The sequence below is a fragment of the Hoplias malabaricus genome, chromosome 1 (assembly GCF_029633855.1).
Source record: "Hoplias malabaricus isolate fHopMal1 chromosome 1, fHopMal1.hap1, whole genome shotgun sequence".
NCBI classification, from domain to species: domain Eukaryota; kingdom Metazoa; phylum Chordata; class Actinopteri; order Characiformes; family Erythrinidae; genus Hoplias; species Hoplias malabaricus.
Genome location: NC_089800.1, coordinates 37,857,960 through 37,878,475, shown reverse-complemented (window position 1 = coordinate 37,878,475; position 20,516 = coordinate 37,857,960). Strand labels below are relative to the sequence as shown.

Sequence of the window (20,516 nt, the reverse complement as noted above, 5' to 3'; positions counted from 1 at the left end):
CACGGAGGCAGAGGGATCTGCGACGTCGTCCACGGAGGCAGAGGGATCTGCGACGACGTTCACGGAGGCAGATGAAGCTGCGACGTCGTCCACGGAGACAGGCGCGGCCGGAGGCGGCGTGCTCAGGAAAACAGGCGCGGCCGTAGGTGTTGCGCTCAAGGAGACAAGCGCGGCCGTAGGCGTTGCGCTCAAGGAGACAGGCGCGGCCGTAGGCGTTGCGCTCAAGGAGACAGGCGCGGCCGGAAGTGTTGCGCTTAAGGAGACAGGCGCGGCCAGAGGTGTTACTCTTCCAGGAACAGGAGCGGCTGGAGGAGTCGCTCTTACGGGAGCAGGAGTTGAAACGCCCAGCGAGGAAGGTGCTCGTGCTGCTCGCCGAGCACGAGTTGTGGATTTAGCGGGTTTGGGCGCACTCTCGAGGGACTTCTTTGACCGTAGTTCCCCCGGAGATGCACCCCTGTTAGCCTCATCTCCCATGTCCTGTGATATGAGGCTAAAAGCCCCTGTCCATAACCCCCCCCCCCCAAAAATCTCCCCGGACCTGAGGGGGTAATTCTCTGGAGCTGGGGTTCCTGCAGAGACGTCCTCGTGTGCAGGGGTTACAGCAGAGAAGTCTTCGGGAGCAGGGGTTCCAGCAGAGACGCCCTCGGGAGCAGGTTGTGAGTATCTCTCCTCAATCAGATTTAAAAATGACTCAACCGTGAGTTCAAGGGCTTTTATTTTTATTAATTTTTCTGCCCAGTGCAATGCCTCTCCTCTTAGTAGGGATTTTACAAAAAGGACCTGGACAATTTCAGGTGGAGGAGGAGAGGTCAAGAATTGAAAGTATAGCCGGCACTGTAATAAAAATCCCTTGCAGTTGAGTCCATTCTCAAACTCGCTGGGTAATCCCATGACCGATTGCAAAACGGTAGGCTGATCATCAGTCCTTAAGTTTAGTAGATCCTCCGCGGTCTTTATGGTCTCACCCAGGGATAGAGCTGTGTTGGCTGCGTCCTTGTGTTGATCGGTCATTCTGTCACGCTGGGGACGTGAGGAGTAGATTACGGGAGGCGGACACACTCGCTACAACACAGATGATTTAATAAAGATAACACAATAAACGAACTTAACAAGAAACACGAGATAACATTAACGAGCAGGAAACAGGGCAAGCTAGAGATCAAACATTACAAAACACAAACAAACTAGAGGGTCATGAAAGGAGTAAGAGAACGAACGAGAAACGAGAAACCAGAAACGAGAAACACTACGAAGAACCATGAGCGTGAAACAAACAACGAAAACAAACGAGCAAGCAAACAAACAACCAAACAAACAAAATGACCAATTCCAGGAAGTGAGGGAAGAGGGCTTAAATACATAAACTTAACAAGAAACAGCTGAAACGGATAACAAGGGAAACGATGAGGAGGCGGAACAAAGGCGGGGCATGAACATAAAGAAAACAAAGCCATGTGCGGAGATAGGAAAACAACAAACAGACAGAGCCACATGGAAGAGGAAAACAAACCAGAAAGTGCCAGGATGTGACACACAGTATACCCATAATGACCTCTAGTAGTTATAAATGCTGTTTTCCATTCATCTCCTTCTCTAATGCAAATTAGATTGTAAGCGCTTCTTAAGTCTAATTTAGTAAATACTGTGGCCCCTCTCAATTGTTCCAGACCAGCTGGTACTAGAGGTAAAGGGTATCTATACTTGACAGTTATAGCCTTAAAGCCCCCGATAATCAATACAAGGACCTTGTAGTCCTCCATCTTTTTTCTCCACAAAGAAGAAGCTTGATACGGCTGGAGAGGTAGAAGGATGAATATATACTAATTTTAAGGCTTCATCTCTGTAAGTCTCTAGGGCCTCTGATTCAGGCTTAGATAAAGGATAAATCCTACTTCTGGGAGGCATAGATCCTGGCAGAATATCAATTGCACAGTCCCATGGTCTGTGGGGTGGCAACTGACTAGCTGCCTTTTTAGAGAACACTTCAGAGAATTCATCATAACAAGAAGGAATTTTTTCCAACACTTGGCATTCTGGACTCTAAACCTCAGTGGCTCTTAGAAGAATACTCAGACATGAATCAAAGCAGTTATTTCCCCATTTGTTAATGTCACAACTACCCCATGCAATGGTGGGATGGTGTTTCAGTAAAAAATGGAATAGACTCTTTGTGCAGAAGTCCTATTCGCATGCTCAGTTTAGCTGTGCATTCAGTCACTGATTCATCTCCAAGAGGCCTCCCATCCACGGCACGCAGGGACAAGTGGTGCATTGTCTTGATCAGGGGAATCCTTGTCCTCTCAGCCATGCCTCTATCAATGAAGTTACCGGCAGCTCCGGAGTCAATCAATGCTGAAACAAAAATAGACTCTGAACCCCAAGTCAACTGTACTTTTATTGTCATACAACTGTTATTGATGTCAGGTTACATTTGAGAACACACCTCCAACGTCCAAGCATGGCTAGGCTGGAGTTAAAACCACAGATCTGTATGAAGTCACTCTATGTTTCTTCTCAAATAAATTATCCAAGGCAATTGCAGATCGAATGAACTCATCCAGATTCATAGCATTTTCACGAACAACCATTTCCGCCTGCAACTCTGTTCTTAAACCTCTCCGGAAAACAGTCAGATGCGCTGGTTCACTCCAACCACTCCCTGCGGCTAACGTTCTAAAATCTAGAGCACATTCAGCAGCAGAGCAATTCCCCTATTTTATTTCACATAGCTGGGTACCCACATCACAACCAACCTTGAGATGATCAAAAACTTCTTTAAACAGAGAATAAAACCGGGTCTCAGATTTGAGTATGTCACTATTCTGTGACCATAAAGCTGTAGCCCAATCCTTGGCCCTCCCAGTAAGCAGAGAAATTACAAAACGAATTCTGTCCATTTCAGAATTAAATTGTTTTGGATGGGGTTCAATATACAGGCTGCACTGCATCAGAAAACCCTTACATTTATCCAGAAATCCATCATACCGTTCTGGTAGAGCGATATTAACTGGTGGGGATATGGCTAAGGGTTGATGTTCAGGTTTAATAACATAAAGTCTGCAGCAACAACAAACCAGGTCAAAACCATGAGATCCGTCCAAGAAGCATGCAATCCAAAAGACACAATCCAGAAACCAGTAACCTAATAGAACAAACCAGGGGTCAATACAAGAGTGCTCAGAACTGCAGTGAAAATACCAAACAAGACTTCACAATGAAGCCTGCAAGACTTTTGTACCAAAATGGCAGACACACGAATCATGTGACCAGTTCTAAAATTCTGGTAAGAGCAACCTCTGTTGGTGTGGAGGATTATTGGCAGCAGATGTGACCATAAGACATTGTGACTTTTGCTGACCCTATCCTAACTTCTTTGAGTTGTGTTGCAGCCATTAAGTTCTAAATGATTTAATATTTTTCATGAACTTATAAAATGTCTCATTCAACATCTGATGTGTACTATGTTTTATTTTGAATAAAATGTAGGTCTACAAAATTTGCAAATCATTGAATTCTATTTTTACTTACATTTTACATAGTGCCCAATATTACATAAATAGCTGTAATATTACATTTATTTTCAGAGCAAATAAGACAGAGCCCATCTTGTCCCCTCCAAATGTCATGTTTTTAAGATTATCAGTCTGTCAGGGTATGATGGTGCTTCTGTCTGAGGGGACTTGGGTATATATGGGTATACATTGATGTGAAACTATATATTGAGATTTTAGACAGGTATATACTGCCATCAAGTTATTGTTTACCTTTTCTATAGTTATATATAGAAAATATCAGGAATTCTTCTGAATTTGCTATAACACAGTACCTTTGTGTGTACCTGACTGGCCTGCCTTCAGTCTAAATCAGACATACTACATGTAGAGAAGAATCAGACAATGGCAACCACAGTTGAAGTGTTGTCCCAAGCTTGTATGGTCAAAATTTCAATAATGTGTATCAGTTTCCAAATTATTCAAAAGTGCATATAAAAAGAAAGTGATATAACACAGTAGTAAACAAACACTGCCTCTGTCCAAACTTGTCTGAGTGTTATGCAGGCATTAAATTCTAAATCTGTTTATACTTACAAAATATAATTAATGTGTTCATTGAAAACTGTTTATTAGGCTGTGATTAAGCCTTATAATAAGCACTGTAGTTTTATATGATTTTTAGCACATCACAGTCTTATATGACTACTAATACTTTGCACTACCATACTTAATGCTGAACTGTTAACCCTGTTGCCTCCTGCATCCAGCTTTAGAATATACACTGTAAAATCTTTGTGTCCATGATGTCACCAACTAGATATTAAAATTAGTCTCATGAGACACTCTCTATATATACATATGATAGCACAGTGTCTCTTTATTATTTGACTAACTTTATTATTCTGCAGGTATTGCATGGCAAGATATGAGTTCTTATACAAATTCACATTCTGTATAATTGCTACCCACAACATAGACACAAAATTATATGCTTGTAACATACAAGTATTTCTTTGAAAGTACTACTTTATATTTTATAAATAACAAGAAATGCAGTTCTCTGTGATTGTTTTTGTCTTAGGTATGTGCACAGAAGATTGTAACAGCAATCAGAATGAAAGCAGCAGCCTTCACAAATTGCAAGTGGTTAGTTCTGTCCCACTGAGGAGTTTTACATTTGCCATAACTCAGGTCATTGTGTGGCCTGTTCTCTACATCAATGTTCTCATGATTTTCACTTTCTACAGGAAACAAGCTTTCAGAACTGAAACACGTTACATGCTGTTTGCCCACACCTTACTGCTTGATGTGATTTTTCTTGTGCTGACAGATATTGTGGTATTTCTCTCATATTCTTATGTATTATTGCCTACTGCATTTTGTATTCCATTTTGTATGTTGATGGATGCTATCACATCATGCACACCTCTAACTATCACTGTGATGTGTGTGGAGCGCTATGTGGCCATCTGCATGCCACTGAGACATAGTTCTATCTCCACTCCGAGCAGAACTATAACTGCTATCCTTATCATTTGGGTTATAAGCTACATAAAGCCATTTATGGATGTTTTAATTCTTCTTGCTACTGTTTCAGAAGAATATTTTTTAGAGCCTACCCTATGCCATTATGAAATAATGACACCGGAAAAATGGCACCGTTTTATGAGGAGTATTCTATACATTAGTGATTTTATAATAATTTTTCTCACCGAGTGCTTTTGCTATGTGATGATTGCACTTGTGGCACGGACAGCCTCTGTTGACAAGAAGTCAGCAGGCAAAGGTCTGCGTACCATTTCACTACATATGCTTCAGCTTATTCTGTGTACTTTTGAGATTGTTTGTCCCTATATTGAAGCATTAGTTATGGAGCTAGATATACAATTATATTTGTCTGTTCGCAATTTCAACTTTCTTACATTTAATGTTATTGCCAGGGCTATTAGTCCACTTATTTATGGTCTAAGAGATGAGACATTTTGTGTCGCATTGCAATATTTTATCAGATATAAATGAAACAACATCTCATTTGAAAGGACAGAAGAAAAAGCATAACTTTCCTGTAGTTACATTGGTGCTAATTTAAGACAGTACGAATCTTTCAATTGAATCTTTCAATTAGGAATCTTTCATTAGCTGAAATTGTTTCTTGCTAAATTATTTGCATTTACCTGTAGGTCCACTTTCTCATTAATGTCATTATCTTCCCAGGGAACTAAACCTTTCTATAAGAACATATACTCTTTTTAATACCTGATCAAGAATCGCTTAGTATCATGTTACAGTTAATGCATTTATATAATGAATTTGTCTGAGGTTTTGAACATATATTTAGGTAATGGTCTTAAGAAAAATTATAATGTGGCATATGGCATTAATATGTGTTATTCAATGATATAAAGCATTGTGAATTTCATGTTAAGGACAATAGAGTACTGTAGTTATTTTACAGAATGTGTTTTAATTTGTTGAATGTGGTTTTTTAAGGTTACAATGTAAAATATCATGACGTGAATTATATTAAGGTGCATTTCCAAAACACCACACCAGCAATTTAAAGCAAAGTAAACATTATTACAACAGTAACAGTAGTCATTTTCTAGGCCATTTAAACACAGTTACCTATAGACTACATAACAAGCCATATAACTTTTAAAACATGAAATTTGAAAATTTGAAATCATAGGGAAAAAATAACAATAAGGCTAAAAAGCTTCAACATTCTATTGCCTCTGGCTTTAGCAAAAAATAGTTTATATAAAGGTCAGTTGGTAACTATGCAATTAATTACTGTGTTGTTGTATTGAGTGCTGTAAATGTATAACTCGTGTTCTCTTGTGCTCAGCAGTATCCATTACAATTACTTTATCCAACAGTTTTTCATTCTGTACAAAACAGCACAACTTGGGTCAGATCAGAAATACTTTATTGACCCCAGAGGGTAATTGGTTATTACAATTGCAACTGTTTATGTAAAAGAATAAATACTTTAATAAGAGAGATGTTGCGCCGCTGAAACCCCCCGATCTACGTCTTTCCCGCTTAAAGCGAGGCTGTCTATATGGTAAACGCATGGGTCCCTAGGTGACACTATGGTGAAGGAGTTGACTGCTAAGCTGTTGGTAGTGGGATGTTAAGAGAGCACTCTCCCACAGCAGTTTACATTAGACTCTATGGAGCTCCATAGGCCGTGAATGAAAAACGATACATTTTGAATTAGAGACTGCCTATGTATTTATGTGTCCTTCAACACCTCTCCCCCTCCATCTCTCTCTAAAATTTAGAAACCGCACTCTGAGCCGCTCTAAAAATACATTGAACTCTATGGGAGCCGAAACCCTCCCTTGTGCTGAACAAAAATTCATAGCTCAAAAACCGTATTTTCAATAATGTTCAACTTTACAAGTGCTAGAAAGGACAAGTTTCTCTACCATTTAAAATGAAGTTTCTAGGTGAAACTATAAGGAAGTTATGGCGAATTGTTCAGCTGAACAGTGAAAAAACGGTTTTTGGGCAGAGAAGCTAGAGTGCGGTGACATCACCCACTCTAACTGCCACCCATTGAAATGAATGGAGAGATTTTGAAGGAGGGACAGAAAGGGAAGGATGAGTGCAAGAGGTCCAAAAATGGATGTGACGGGTCCCGGTGCGACCAGGTCCGACTGTCTGAAATCTTGTGTTCGTAGCTTGAAAATTGACAGAGTTAGAGCACTTTGAAAATTAATTCCAGAGGAATGACTGGGGAAAAATGAAGCGAAAAATGATAGTAGCGGGCGAACGAGTGCAGGTATCAGAAAACTGTATACAAACCCACATTGTCGCTATAAGATGCACGATTTCCATGTGGAACGGAGTCGATAGCTCAAAAACTGCGGGACTTGGTAGGCTGGAAAGCAAGAGTCCTGTGTCATCCTTCCTCCTCCTGCAACACAGCTCCCAGGCCAGCATGTCTGGGCTCAACAGAACAGATTCACCACACAGTGTGCCCTTCAAGTCTTGGAACATCTCCTCACACTGCTCCATACAGACCACCTTGTTGAGAGCTGTTTACATGGTTAGATCTGTAAGGACAGAGGCTCTCGCAGAAATGTTCGGTATAAACCTGCGATACATCCCAGGATCTCACCTTTTTTTTGTTGGAGGACTGCAGCTACAGATTGCCTCCACCTTTTCCAGCTGTGGACAAGTAAACCCATTGCCAATTACAAGGCCCAGGTAACTGATCTCTTCCTTTGCCAGGGCACATTTCTTGTGATTAATTGTCAGTCCTGCATCTTCAATCTATCCCAAGAACTGCTGAAGGTACTCACAGTGGTCATACCAGGTTTCACTAAAGTTGACGGTAATCCAGATATGCTGCAGCAAAAGAACCGGTGCGCTCCAACAACCTGTCCATAAATTTCTGGTGCCTTGAAATGGTAATGTCCATAAGGGGTCGTAAATGAGGTGAGTTCTTTCAATTTATCCATTAGTGGAACCTGCCAGTAACCCTTACAAAGATCCAGGGATGTGAGGAACTTTGTTTTCCCTAATTGCTCAACAAGTTTATCTATCCGTGGCATTGGATAAGGGTCAAACATGGAGAGCACATTGATGTGTCTAAAATCAATGCAAAACCACCAGCACAAGTGGGCTACACCACTTACTTGTGGAAGGTTCAATAACTCCCAAGGCAAACATAATGTCCGGTTCCTGTTTCAGAGCAGGAAGCAACCGTTCAGGAATGCGATTGCTCTTTTCTGTGCAGAGGCTGAGTTGGTGAGAGTGATGTCATGATACACCACGGTGGCATATCCTGGCCTATTTCTGAAACAGATCTCGATCAAGGAGCTCCATCAGCTGTTGCTGCTGGAATGGCTGTAGATGAAGTACCTCCACTTCCTGTGATCTGTTACTAGCAGGGAAGTACTGCTCTGTCGCCCATAGCTCGCACATACAGCTGAGTCTCCACGGGCTCAGATCTAAGATGGAACTCTTTAGGAAGATTCAGATGAAAGATCTGCTTTTGGTTAGCTCTCTTTGGCATACAGATCACATAAATAACTTTATTTCTTCCAATGTACCTCATATGGCCCATGCTATTTGGCAAACAGCTTGTTTTCACAGGTTGGCAGAAGTCACAGCACCTGCTGGCCAGCGACCAAGCATCTCTCCCTGGCGTTACAATCATACCAGGCTTTCTGGCTCCTTTAATCTTTTTTCATGTTCTCCTGGGCCAGTAGTGTCATGTTCCAGACATTCCCTCATCTGGATTACATATTGGATCACATTCTTCTGCTCAACTTGTGGACCCTCCCAGAGCTCCTTTAGCACATCAAGAGGTCCCCTTACTTGTCTCACGAACAAAAGCTTAAACAGAGAAAACCTTGGGATGCTTGGGGTACCTCCCTGAATGCAAACAGCAGATATGGCAACCACTGGTCCCAGTCCTTTCCTGATTGCGAAATGAACCTGCAAACATAGTCTTCAGTGTTTGGTTAAATCTCTCCACTAAGCCATCTGCTTGAGGGTGGTATGGTGCTTCTTAATGCCTTTAATACCAAACAGCTGACAGACTTGTTTAGGAAGATCAGTAATTATTTCTCTGGGCACCCCAACCTGTGAGAACAGCTGAATTAGGAAGTTAGTAATCTGTCTCGCTTTTATATCTCTGAGGGGAAATGCCTCTGGGTACCTTGTGGTATAATCACAGATCACCAATATGTATCTATAACCAGTATGACTTCTTTTTAAAGGGTCCTACTATATCCATCCCTATCCTCTCAAAAGGTGTGTTAATATCTGGTAGATTTTGTAGCTGAGCATGTGCTTGCCCAAGTGTCCACCCGATGGAACTGATGGTGCTAGTGTCATCACTGATTGTCTGAGAGACTCTGGCACAGCTAAGGACTCTAACCAGCCCTTTATTTGGTAAAGAAATCCCCTTGTTTAAGACATACTTTTCCTCAACTAAAATCTGCAACATTCCCTGCCTTAGGACTTTGCACATCTAAATGTTTTCAGGACTTTGCACATTTAAATTAACTGATGGTGCTGGCAAAACCTCCTCTTGGCTCAAATCAATACCCCTGACTTTCTCTCTGCTCATTCTTTATTATTGAGTCAGCTTGAGTGAATTGCCTTTTGCTATCTTTAACACCCTGGGCTTTTGTTATGACATTACATGATTTTACTTGTGAAATCAGATCACACAAAAAGAAAAGGTCCTGGCCCTACACCACAGGATAAGGTAAATGAGAGGCTAAAAAAAGGTTTGACCATTGACTGTTAAAATAACCTCAGCTGTGTTGTTAACCTTAACATCCCCATGTACACAACAAACTTTAACTTGTACCTGCTCATTCCCTTCTGCCTCAGGAACTAAGCTCTCTAGGACCATAGTTTGCATACTCCCCGTATCTACTACGGCCTCAGCAGCCTACTCATTTACAAGGACCTTAACCATGTTCTCAGCTGTCACTTGGGCTCAGTATGGTAAGTTTGGCCTTGGCACATAACAGATAGCTATGCTTTTTAACTTTCCTAGCCTGACAGTATTCACTCATCGTGTGCCACCAGGGACAGAACTAGCACTTTTATCATGCTTGCCAGTTCTGCCATCATACCCTCTGTGGAGGCTGCTGGCCTTACTGCTGCCTCACTTTTTCATGGAGTCCTGTACTGCAGCTCTTGCCAGGCCCTCTGAAGAGTTTTGCGCAATCTCCCATTCCAGCTCCACATTTTCTGTGGCTCCTCTGTCTTGCTTGGATTTAGGTGGCATCTTTCATTCTTGTTGTCTTCAGCTTAGGCTTGGACCAATTCTGACACAATGTTGCAGGATAGTTGAGTGGTGGTTGAAAAAATGATTCATTAGAGAAGTTCAATGCAATGTTTTTTTTTCATCCAGAGTGCCACAGGAAAAAACTCAAAACCCAAAACTAATCAAACTGAAAAAATTTCAATAGAAACTATAATGTGTGTGGTGGAAAAATCATGACAGAAAATAAGACACTCTTTGAGTCTCTGAGTCGGCATCAAGTGAGACAGCATTTATTAATTAACGTGAGAGAGGGACGTGCGCGCAACGCTGTTTTTCACCTCTCCGCTGACCATTTTTGATCAGCGTCTTTTTATACATGGAAAACCCTTTGAAGTACACCATCTGTTCGCTCTTTTACATTTCAGTCATCTTTTACTGTATCCTGTTCCCAAAACTCAGAGTTTCCCACCATTTGTTTACCCCTATCTCCTGTATTTCTAACACCTTTCCAGACGTGGCCTGTGCCTCCCCCTCTATCTCCTTGGTCTGGAGACAAAGGGAGGTGTCAATATGTTATTTGAAAGACACACACACACACACACACAAGTCTGCGGTCTCACACAGAGAATTAGGAATAAAACAATTTCAGTTTACACAAACATGCGTGGCCATTGCTGATTAAATATCTCTATTGATTATGAATCATTTATATAAACAAATTTCCATCACAATTCCCTCCTTTGATTCTTAATCAATCATTTTTACAGATTATCTTCATCAAACAAATGTTCCAGCCCCAGGTCTTTATCTACTTCATCAGGTTTAGAGTCCTTTGTGATCTGCAGGAGCTGGTATCTCGCTTGAACATGATGAGACAAAGTTTCGTTCACGTTCTCGTCCTTTTGGGGTACTCTTAAGGTTGTTGTTTCTTCAGGTGAGGTTGGAGCGTTCTTGCAGTGAGTATGATGTACCCACGTCCCTCGTCCTGCCACTTTCACGGCCGTGTGGGTCACTAGGAGCACCTGGTGTGGTCCAGTCCACTTGGGTTGGTTCCACCTTCGTCTGCTGAGGTCTCGTATCAACACCCAGTCACCTGGCTTGTGGTCGTGGAAGGGCTGGTCGGCTGGTTGCGGCAGCAGTGCTTTCACCTGCTTAGATATGGGCAGAAACATCTCGAGACGCAATATGTTGTGAGAGAGTGGGTCAAGCAACTGGTTATCAAGTGGAGGTGGACCTAACCCCGTGTTGGGAGACCTGCCAAACATTATCTCAAAGGCACTAAGATCTTTTCTGTGGTCTGGTTCTGCTTTGCCAGAGGACCAGAGGGATGCACTTAACCCAATTAAGGCCTGTTTGTGTCATTTTGCAAGACCATTTTTAATGGTTCTATTAACCCTTTCTACTGACCCAGCATTGGCGGGGTGGTGGCATGTCTATTTCTAGGTACTTAGTTAGACTAATTAGGCCTGTATGTACAAATGAAGTGCCATTATCACTTGAGACGCGTTGTGGCAGGTCCCATCTGGGGATTATTTCTCTGAGGAATGTTTTGGCTACTGCCTCGCCATCCTGGGTACCTGTGGAAAAAGCTTCAACCCATTTACTGAACATGCATACACAGACCAAGAGAAACCGCTTCCCTTCTGCTGGTGTTAGTTCCACAAAATCAATCTGCCAATGGAATGGCTCTGTTGCTGGGGGGTGACTTACAGGTTGTTGTGACAGGGGTTGTTTGTGCCTATGTGTGTTTTGTGCACACGTGAGGCATGCTAAACAAAACTTTGGGGTGAGTGTAGAGAGTCTGGGTGCATACCAATGCCTGGGTATCATATATTATCATTCCCTCCTTTTGCTCATGTGATAACTCCCATGAGCAATAGCAATTAACCCTTTTATGTATGTTTCTGGGAGACATGGTCTGTTCGTTGTAGTGTGTACCCATACTTAATGCACCCTGATTTGGACCACTGAGCTCGCTCTGCTCCAGTGGCAGTGGATTGAATAGCCTGCAGAGTGGGTTTCTCTTGATCTGTTACAGGAATTTGTGTGGCGACGACCGGAGTTGTGAAAGCTGTGTATGAGTTTATAATTATCCCATGCCATGTCAGGTTTCATGGGGTTTCACATGCATGCATATCTAATTAATGAGATGTGAATTTATTAATCAAAATGTGATATATTGATTTTCTCAGTTATCACATGTTCTAAAACATGTTAAATCAGATCTTATATTAAGCCAATTGGTTGGCTCGAATCAATAATGACTATCAATTCATATCAATAACCGATAACCATTAATCAAACTGGGGATAAAATGAATCTCATTGTTATTAATAATTTTAAATCTCATATATTTAGAATAAAAGTCAATCAAACCATCACCAATCTCAACAAATTCGATGATAATTAATGAATCAATTTCAACAAGTTGAAATTTGAAACAAAGTATCATAAAATGAAACAAATGTAAGGTTCAAGTGAATCAAATTGTCACCTCAATGAATCAACTCAGTGATTCAATCTGAATCAAACCAATGACTCAACCGAATCACCTTATCAAATGAATCCCGCTTTTTTGTCGCGCAGTGGCCTCTACGCGGCAAAATAGGGGATTTTTTTTTTTTTTTTTAATTATTATTTTTATTTATATAGACATGTTTGCATACAGTCTATATAAATAAATCTATACGTCATGCTAAATGCATATATATATATATATATATATATATATATATATTTATACCAGAGCTCTAGGGGATTCCATTCAGTCTTAGGTAAATCCTTTGAAATCACATATTTCAGATCAGCACATAGACCTACACATAGAATAGAAGCATTTTTATATATTTTTTCTAATAAATACTTCGCATGGTCTATCAATAAAATCCCCTTTATTTATTATTTTTATCATTAGTTTCTATAACGTTATCTAATCTGCAGATTTATAGTAATTGTCTAATCAGGCAGTTAACTTAAGTTTTGAGAAGAAAAGAGTACTTCCCTTTTCGCTGTGTCAGTGGGTCTCATCTCAGCACGTCCTGCCTCTCCGCCGCCCATCACTACTCGCAGTGTGCTGTTTCTGGCTTTTCTTCCTCCTGAGCATATTGCTCTGGGCAGTCTCTGACAAAATGTCCCTGTTTGCCACAATTGTAGCACCGATTCACCCATGTATCTCTCTGAGACACGTTTGACTGGAAAGCTGGCCCATTGCCTGCAAATCCTCTTCCTCTGCTTTGCCCTCGACCCCTCCATTGTCCTCTTCCTCTGCTTCCTCTGTCTCCTTCACGTGAAACGTTGGTGGGGGGGGGTCACAACTTGCTTGTACCATCGTCAACTTGCTTTTACCGTCGTCAACTTGCTTTTACCATCATCGACTTGCTTTTACCATCATCGACTTGCTTAAACCAAAGTGTCTGCCCGCTTTCTTTCTTTCTTTATTCCTTATCTCGTTCTCAGTCGGGCGACATGACTTGCAAAAATCCTCAAATTCTTCTCTGAACTTCCGTCCTCCTACTTGTAGGGGGTCGGACAGATCAGAGGTTACTCTATCATGTCCTTTTCAGTCCAGTATCCGATTCCCTCCTGCTCTCTGTCCAACACTTCGATTTCCCGCTGCAGATTGACATAGGGACCGGGTGCTGGTTGCAGGTCCACTGAGGCCTGGTGTTCCGGTGGGTGGAGGTGGTTGCATTGCCACTTGCTCAGGTGCTGCTGCGGCTTGGTTGTTCTCTGGTGCGGTTCTTTTCGGCGGGGCGGCATCGAGGTCAGGATCGGCTGGAAAAAGGAACACTGAGACACTGGTTTAGTTTTGCCCCTTTCCCTTTTTTTTTTTTTTTTTTTTTTTTTCAAATATTTAATCACCGCTTGTGGGCACCCCACAGGTACTTTTTTCTTTTCTTTTGCACAGTGTTTAATCACCACTCGTGGGCACCTCACGGGTGGTTGTTTCACCCTGTCCTTGATCTCATTTAAATATTTCACACTGAGGTTCCCAGTAGTCAGAAATCCGAAATATCTTATCCGCAATGGGACATATGTTACACTATCAGTGCCACAATCCTGGCTCATCTGACTAAAAAGAGCCGCAGTGTGAATCTTATAATTATAATAATATATATATAGTATAATTAAAAACAAAAAATTGTTAACTGGGATCCCATCTTGCTCTCTTACTTGATTTAGTGACTCAGAGAAATTTAGCCCCAACAACAACGTCTCACCTCCCTTTATCTATTTATTCACTTTTGGTAACCTGTACCTAACACTAGCACTCCTTCCCACGGTCCGGACCTGTTACTCTAAAAGTACGTCTAACAATTAGAGGCCTCGCTATGAGCAGGCTACTCTTTTCCTTTTGTTACCCTAGTGATACGTCTACCACCAGAGGCCTCGCTATGAGCAGGCTACTCTTTTACTCCGGTGATATATTTTACCACCAGAGGCCTCGCTATGACCAGGCTAGTCATCACACGTTACACCGTCATGTAACTACACTTATTTCAGGACGGAGTGCTTAAAGGGAGGTGGAGGGGAATAGTTTAAACTATAATTAATCTCGAAAAATTAGACTGTCACTCACCACCAATGTTTGTAGATGAGGCTTGGATTGTTAGCGGAGGGATTATCAGTCACACGGACCCCCGCGGTACTATTTTTTTCTTGTTCCCTGCTTTTGGGTCCAGTCTCTGCCGGAGAGCGTCCTCGGTCCGTGTTCACTGCTCCTCTCTCCGCCACAATCCGTTGCTCATCCTGCCGACTACGCCAAATTGTGGTGGAAAAATCATGACAGAAAATAAGACACTCTTTGAGTCTCTGAGTCGGCATCAAGTGACACATCATTTATTAATTAACGTGAGAGAGGGACGTGCGCGCAACGCTGTTTTTCACCTCTCTGCTGACCATTTTTGATCAGCGTCTTTTTATACATGGAAAACCCTTTGAAGTACACCATCTGTTCGCTCTTTTACATTTCAGTCATCTTTTACTGTATCCTGTTCCCAAAACTCAGAGTTTCCCACCATTTGTTTACCCCTATCTCCTGTATTTCTAACACCTTTCCAGACGTGGCCTGTGCCTCCCCCTCTATCTCCTTGGTCTGGAGACAAAGGGAGGTGTCAATATGTTATTTGAAACACACACACACACACACACACACACACACAAGTCTGCGGTCTCACACAGAGAATTAGGAATAAAACAATTTCAGTTTACACAAACATGCGTGGCCATTGCTGATTAAATATCTCTATTGATTATGAATCATTTATATAAACAAATTTCCATCACATGTGCCATCAAAAATATCATGAAATAGCTGCATTCCCCCTTAAATACATTTGAGTTCCCCCTTTAAATACATTTAGCCTGGCCCAAATACAGGTAAATTTTAAAGTTGTAATGTCTAACCATAACCTTGAATTCTAATTCAGTTAAAACCTTTTTTTATTATTTAATCCTTATTAAAATATTCATGTGCAAACCTAAGTAGAACATACTAATAGGGAACCTGGAAGAACTCGCCCCCTACATATTATGGAGAATGGTACCATCCCAAAATTGGTGTGAACTCTTGACTACATGACCCCTGTGCTCGGGTTCTTAGACTCACCGCAGGCTGTCGGCATGCTGGAAGAAACAGGTAAGCCAAACTCATTTCAAATACACATTGAAACCGGTATTTCAGTTAAATATGCATACACAGTGTTAATACACAATAGAAATCACCTACATCATCAGTTGGCCACCCTGAATAGTGCAAGATAAACATGATCGTTTGTGCTTGTTTTTCAGAGTCCAGAAAAAGGGTGTGTTTGACCGGCGCCACCACGGTCACGTGGACTAGAATAAAGAGACTTTATATCCATGTATATTGTCCGTGCTTTTGTTTCTGGTTACGATTCATAAATGTCCTTAGCATGGAATGGACGGGAGCTCCGTTACAATTGTTTTAATTTATTTTATATTACTAAATTTAAATTGGTCCAAATGTAGGCTGTAACTAATATTTCAGTTATTTAGGTGTAAAAAGGCCAACAAAACAGATGTTGAGCATCCAGAATCTTAATATTCAGAATGTATGTAATTTAACTGCACTGACACAACACAATTAGCCATGACGTTACATTAATTATACTGCATTATAATAATTTTGACTTTATTGCCATTCAGTATTGTGGTAGTATTGTGAAACTCTGAAACATCTCTATGAATTAGGTATACATAACATAAATGCTAAGGTTTTCTGCTAAAATTCTGCCTAAATTCAGTTTCCAGAATTATTATTATTATTATTATTATTTTTAAACCCTAAACCTTTAAGTCTTAAACCTTTACTGACAAAAGCACAAAGAATGGATTTCCAATGCTTCCTTTGACCAACTTCTTTGTATTTAATAATTTTAAATACATTTTGACAAATGGCAGACAAGTTAAGACAACGGCAAAAAACTATGAACAATTTATGGGCTATACATATTATATTATGTTCAAATATTATACAAGATGTTACAAAACTCTTTTCTCAACTCGACACTGCAAAGGATTTAGTCTTTTACCACCCACTGCACATAATGATGTTAAAGATTAAAGAAATAGAGAGAAATCTTAGTCCATGTAGAGAAACCAGAAACCACTGTAGGATATTAGTAACACAAGTCCTCAGAGAGCACTGTGTCGTGCTACTGTGATAAATATAACCACGTGGTTTGCTTTGAAATGCGATTTTGTAAGAGTCCAACACTGCATTAAGAAATGTAGCCTGTTAAGTTATTATTCAAGGTGAAATCCATGCATGAAATCTCTGCAAATTATCATGTTCTCCTGGTCCCAGCAGATCTCAGATGGTCCAAGTGCAGTAGAAATTTATGCTTGTGTCAGATTTTTCCTGATTATGTCTGACTGCAGCTGATTTAAATGAAAAAGTAACACAGCTATGGATAAAGCAAACATGAAAACACTATGAACATACTTTACTCACTTTGGTACATTTTAACCGTCAGAACAATCCATACTATAATCCATCATTTCAGTGAGTTAACTTGAATATTGCGGGGCTTCCAGTATGGCGGAGTAGAAAAGGCGTGGATATGAGGAGCTCCAAGCCCGTCTCTTGTTTCAGCTATTTTCATTGTAAATTCGATGCTTAACGTTTCAACAAGATAAATCCAGAATCATACTTTCAACAGATACAGAATAAGAAGAGTAATATAAAGCAAAAAGTGCAAAATACCCAACCTTCAACAACTAAATCCTCCACCAGTTTAGTGGGTAAACTAGCAGTCATGGAGGCTGCAGCCAATATTAAGGAGAGAGAAAAGGTTGGTCAGGATGAAAGTGAGCAATTGGAGCCCCTCTGAACAAGTCAACAAGTTGCCGAGCTTGCAGCTCTCACGGGGGGAAAATTGAGAAACTGCTCTGTGCCGAGGCCACCATTGCTGAGCATCAAAAACTTGAATATAGCCCATTTTATCCACCCCAGATGTAACCTTTTTTTTTTTTTTTGTCAAATGGAATAGAAAGGCTAAAATTCCTAAATGCTTAATACATTCCAAGGTTTAAAGTTTGTGGACACCTCATTCAGTATACATTTTGTAGGGTATTAAAAGGTAGTTAGTGTCCCTCTACAGGCTCTATCCTTCAGAGAAGGCTATAAACCTAGTTGTTGGTACATTTGTGTGTAAAACCTCCAACTCATCCAAAACCTTTGGTATAACCTGGAACTAACAGAACCATAATAATGACCAGTTGTCCACAAACTAACCACTATGTTTAGCACAGCAGTATGTAAATCAGCAGTTTGATTAGAAATTACTCAGGTTTTATAAGTTTAGGTTTTGATAAAACTGCAAAACAGAAGAGGTTCTCTGTTTTGTATTAACAGGTCCATCAATTATTAACAGAAAAGCCTAGCTGTCTGCTACTATTTGTTCTGTGATGCAATCAAGGTTGCTTTAAGCAATGAAAATAAGCTTGCTTTTCTTCTGGCTTGTGTCTCTGGTGAAGGCAGCAACAGTGCACTAAGGTAGTGCATCTACATAATGGAAGGAATTGTATAAAAACATAAGTTATATGGGGCCTTTAACAGTGTTCTTGTCTGTAAATAAACTGACATTCTTAGGCCTACTAAACATAAACAAATCTTCTAGTGTCCTGCTGATACTTAGTTTGATATAACAATGTTTTTTTTACATTCTATACTACACCATCCAGTCAATATTATGACCACTTCCATGTTTGCCCTGATTGCCCATTCTCTCATCTCCACAGACTATACACTTTGTTGTTCTACAATTACAATCTATAGTCAATCTGTTGCCCTGAATACGTTGTTGGCTACTTTTCACTGTGTTCTTCAGTGTTCAGGACCCTTGTAGAGCTGGTATGATTTGGGTGAGAGGGGGGTGGTCATTCTCAGTGCTGCATTGACACTGATGTGGTGGTAATGTTTTAGTGTGTGTCGTGCTGGTACGAGTGGATCAGACACAGGAGTGCTGCTGGAGTTTTTAGGGCCCTAAGCATCAATGTTGGACTGAGAATGATCCACCAACCAAAAATACCCAGCCAACAGCATCCTGTGTCCACTGATGAAGGACCAGAGAATGACCAACACAAACTACAGCAACAGATGAGCTACTATCTATGACTTTACATCTATAAGGTGGACCAACAAGATATGTGTGTCTAAAATAGTGGACAGTGAGTGGACTAAAACCTCCAGGTGCCCTGCTGTGTCTGATCCATGCATATCAGAGCAACACGTATTAACACACCACATCAATATCACTGCAGTGCTCAGAATGAGCCACCTCCCAAATCATACCTGCTCTGTGGTGGTCCTGACCATTGAAGCACATGATGAAAGGGATAAAGAATTATGCAGAGGAAAAGGTGAACTACAGTGATCCTGTATAGTCAATGGAGCTGAGTGAATGCATGAAGTGTAAAAACAAGGAGGTGGTCACAATATAATGACTGGACTGTATATAGACACACACTTAATACACATAATATATATAATGCTGTTCTATACTCACAGCTAGTCATTGGCTAGAATTATATGAAGGCATCAAATTCCCACAGAAATTTTCCAACATCTAGTGGAAACGCCTTCTGAAAAGAGTAGAGACTGTTATTGCATTCTTCTGTAGCCAACATACTATTTATAGTCTGTTTATAATGAATAGTCTTCATTTTGAAGAAATTTTGGATGAGGTGTCCACAGATTTCTAAGTCATATAGTATACAGACACAATGACTTATGGAAGGAAATATTTTGTCATAATGGTTTTATTTTCAATTTTATATAGTGTTTATGCTTGCAAAATATACTTACCATTAAGATAAATAATTGTACATAATTTTACTCTATGTTGAGATCACTGTTCGCTGTGTTGCTGACTGAGTAGATGAACTGTTTAGTGGAGAATTTAATGGGGTTCAAGCTGTGAATTATCTCAGTCACTATAATAAACTAAACTGTTTACATGATCATAGATTATCAGTGTCATTGACATGTTGTCATTGTAGCTATTCTGACCACTATAACCACAAAATTCCAAAATATTACAATGCCTAAGATTAAAAAGATGTGAAAATAGAAAAGTAGTAGTAGCTATCTTAAAGTGATATAGTCAGATTTTAATTTATAAAAAATATTGTCAATCTGGTTTATCACTAAATAAAAAAAAATAACAGAACAAAAAATATTAAATAATTTATTATTGGTTGCCACATACAATAATAATAAAATGTATTTATTTAAACAACAACAACAACAAAAACACTTTCATAGAGGAATGTTTATTCTGAGATTTTGGTGTAACATATGCCAAATTTATCCTACCTACTCAATTCTACATTCTAAAGTGTATGGGCACTTTATAAATGTAATTTCATGTTGGTAAATTGCACTTATTCTTGTAAAAGTTACTGATGATTCAAACGTAGCTAAAATACTGTGCATGAAAAATCCACAGAACAAATTGCAGTGGACATACACACCTCTGAGAGGCTCTGACTGAGCTTTTTGTTTGCTATTAACTTATACGAGATACCTGTGTGGTGTGTTGTGAACATGTTTGTGTACTGTGTTCTTTGACCAAGGCTAGTGATACTGACATGTGATCTATTATTGTTAGCCTGTACATTAAGGCTTACATGGTTTTCACTGTCATTATATTCTGAGCTTTTCAAAGACGGATATGTCATGAATGTTACATTTTTAATTCCAGGTTGGAATATATTGCATGTGTTTCATACAATTATATATTTGCAAGTTTCAG

General features: G+C 40.2%; 1 protein-coding gene across 1 annotated transcript; it reads left to right on the top strand.

The window, feature by feature from the left end:
* The first annotated feature begins 4,577 nt into the window (after window positions 1-4,577).
* LOC136688980 (odorant receptor 131-2-like) lies at window positions 4,578-5,513 on the top strand. The gene has a single exon (XM_066662458.1). It carries the CDS (start codon window positions 4,578-4,580, stop codon window positions 5,511-5,513), a length of 936 nt encoding a protein of 311 aa, XP_066518555.1.
* Window positions 5,514-20,516: the final 15,003 nt, after the last annotated feature.

Coding starts and splice junctions, on each gene's coding strand:
- LOC136688980 (XM_066662458.1), top strand. CDS start 4,578: ATGTGCACAGAAGATTGTAACAGCAATCAGAATGAAAGCAGCAGCCTT.